At 38.3% G+C, this 2054-nt stretch overlaps 1 protein-coding gene across 1 annotated transcript; it reads right to left on the reverse strand.

The window, feature by feature from the left end:
• Nucleotides 1-1347: 1347 nt before the first annotated feature.
• LOC124895025 (ethylene-responsive transcription factor CRF1-like) lies at nt 1348-1923 on the reverse strand. Its single transcript, XM_047405497.1, has one exon. It carries the CDS (start codon nt 1921-1923, stop codon nt 1348-1350), a length of 576 nt encoding a protein of 191 aa, XP_047261453.1.
• Nucleotides 1924-2054: the final 131 nt, after the last annotated feature.

Genomic DNA, 2054 nt, shown 5'->3' on the forward strand with positions numbered 1-2054 from the left:
AAGCACACCCAAACTTTAGGAGGGTCCTATTACAGCCATGGACTAATTAGAATTATATTTTTGGCAATTTTAGAACCTACGTGGCACATTAGTGTGCCTACGTGGACCTTCTGCGACGTAAGCAGTAAGGTTGCCAAAAATATGGTTTTAATTAGTCTAGGGGGTAATAGGACCCTCCTTAAGTTCAGGTGTGTCTCAACAATTTCCTTTATAGTTCAGGGTGGAAACAGTGAATTTACTCTTAAAAGAAACTAAACACTAGAGGAGATTCAGAAAAGCAGATCTAGTATTTTACATGAGTTGGTATTTTGTGACATATGATGTTGAACGTAACATAAATGTGTCTTTAATTAAATGTAAGTATGTATATATAGTTTAATTTAAAGTCAAATAATGATAGATACATATTAGTAGATAAGTATGCATTGTTATACATGCAGATAGATACAATACATGACTCATGTGGTCGGCGATCTTTTTTTTGTTTAAATCTCATGAGTAAAAACCTGAATCCCTTGCTAGAGGCTCACCATTCATCTTTCTTTTGGTGCTACTGTTTTTCTATCCCTAAATGCAAATCCTCTATTCCTGAGCTTCTACTTCCTTCCCCTCCTTGTAGAAACCTTCTTCACCAGCGACTTCACGCTCCTAGAAGGTGTCTTTTTAGCCGGCACCTTTTTGGTTATTACAGCATTCTACGAATCTTTCCAACTTGGAGTCGTTCTATAGCAACCTTTGTGACCTCAGCTGTCTTAGTGGCAGCCTTTGCATTGCCAGGAACGGCCTTAGGATTAGCCCTGGCAGCAAGGTTATCCTTAGCAGCTGGCTTTGCCTTCGGTTTGACAGTGTTTTAGGCTAAGCCTCAGCAGCAGACTTCTTCTTCGATGGTGCAGGATTCGAAGCCAGTGGAAGTTTGTAGGAGCTCTTAATTACTTTTATCAGTTTGTTGAAATTTGGTGGAAGATTTTTCTGGTTTTCCTCAATGGATTTGATAATGGCATACTTCTTTCATCTGAATTCTGCCCATTCTCAAACCCATTACGGCTAACCTCACACACCTCTTAGCCGGGTTATTATTTCCCTTCATATATTCTAATACCAAAATGAACTATAAAGATGCGAAACATCAAAAATGAAGTATAAGCCCAGTTAACAAAAGCAAGCTGCAGTTTGCTCTAATAAAAAACATGCAGTAAAACCATAAACACTAAAAATGTTGTAAGACTATACCAAGTTTAAAACATCAAATAATGTACAGAAAAATAAAAAAACAATAAAAATCAATGAAATTTAACCTCCTACGGAAGGTTTAATCAATCAAGTTTAACTAGATCCACCTTCTATCTTTCAGGGGTTAATTTTCTTTGATGGTGGCTCCAGAATATTTGTCAAAGCATTGGCACCATTTATTTCAATGGTTGCCTCATCGTAAGCCACAGCAGCTTCCTCAGCAGTGTCAAAAGTTCCCAACCAATGTCGAGTATTGTTTCTTTTATCTCGGATCTCTGCTGCCCACCTGCCCCATTTTCGTTGTCTAACTCCCTTGTATTTCTTCATGTTTCCTTGAAGTAGCTTCTTCTCTTTGGATTTCTTCTTTGAAATCACCCTAGTCCTTCCACTTTCAATCATGACTTCCTTTAGCCACAACTTCTTAGGTCTCTTGGACTTCTCTCCTAGAAGCATTTCCACCTCGTCACTAGGCGAGTCTGTGGAGTCATTGTCCGTCATGTAAATACGCACAACACGCGGCATGAAAACAGAACTTTTATCCACTTTTTTGGTGGATATTTTTACTCTCTCAATTTTTGAGGGTTTTTCAGCTGCCACATTTTTGTGATGCTCATCATTATAGGCCATTGCTTCATGAAAGAGAATGTCACGATCCGAACCGAGGCCTTGGCCGTGACGAGCATTCCAAACCATGAAGGACCGAAAGCCCTTCTCTATCTAGTAGTCTTGCACAATATTTATATAAATAAAGAAGATGCGGAAATACAACTTAATACGGAATCATGGTCATACTCTGAACTCAATTTAATGATAAATAATTAAAA

This window comes from Capsicum annuum, unplaced genomic scaffold (assembly GCF_002878395.1).
Source record: "Capsicum annuum cultivar UCD-10X-F1 unplaced genomic scaffold, UCD10Xv1.1 ctg79238, whole genome shotgun sequence".
In the NCBI taxonomy this organism is placed as follows: Eukaryota; Viridiplantae; Streptophyta; class Magnoliopsida; order Solanales; family Solanaceae; genus Capsicum; species Capsicum annuum.

Excerpts from the sequence above, each read along its gene's own strand:
- LOC124895025 (XM_047405497.1), bottom strand. The coding sequence starts at position 1,923 with ATGGTTTGGAATGCTCGTCACGGCCAAGGCCTCGGTTCGGATCGTGAC.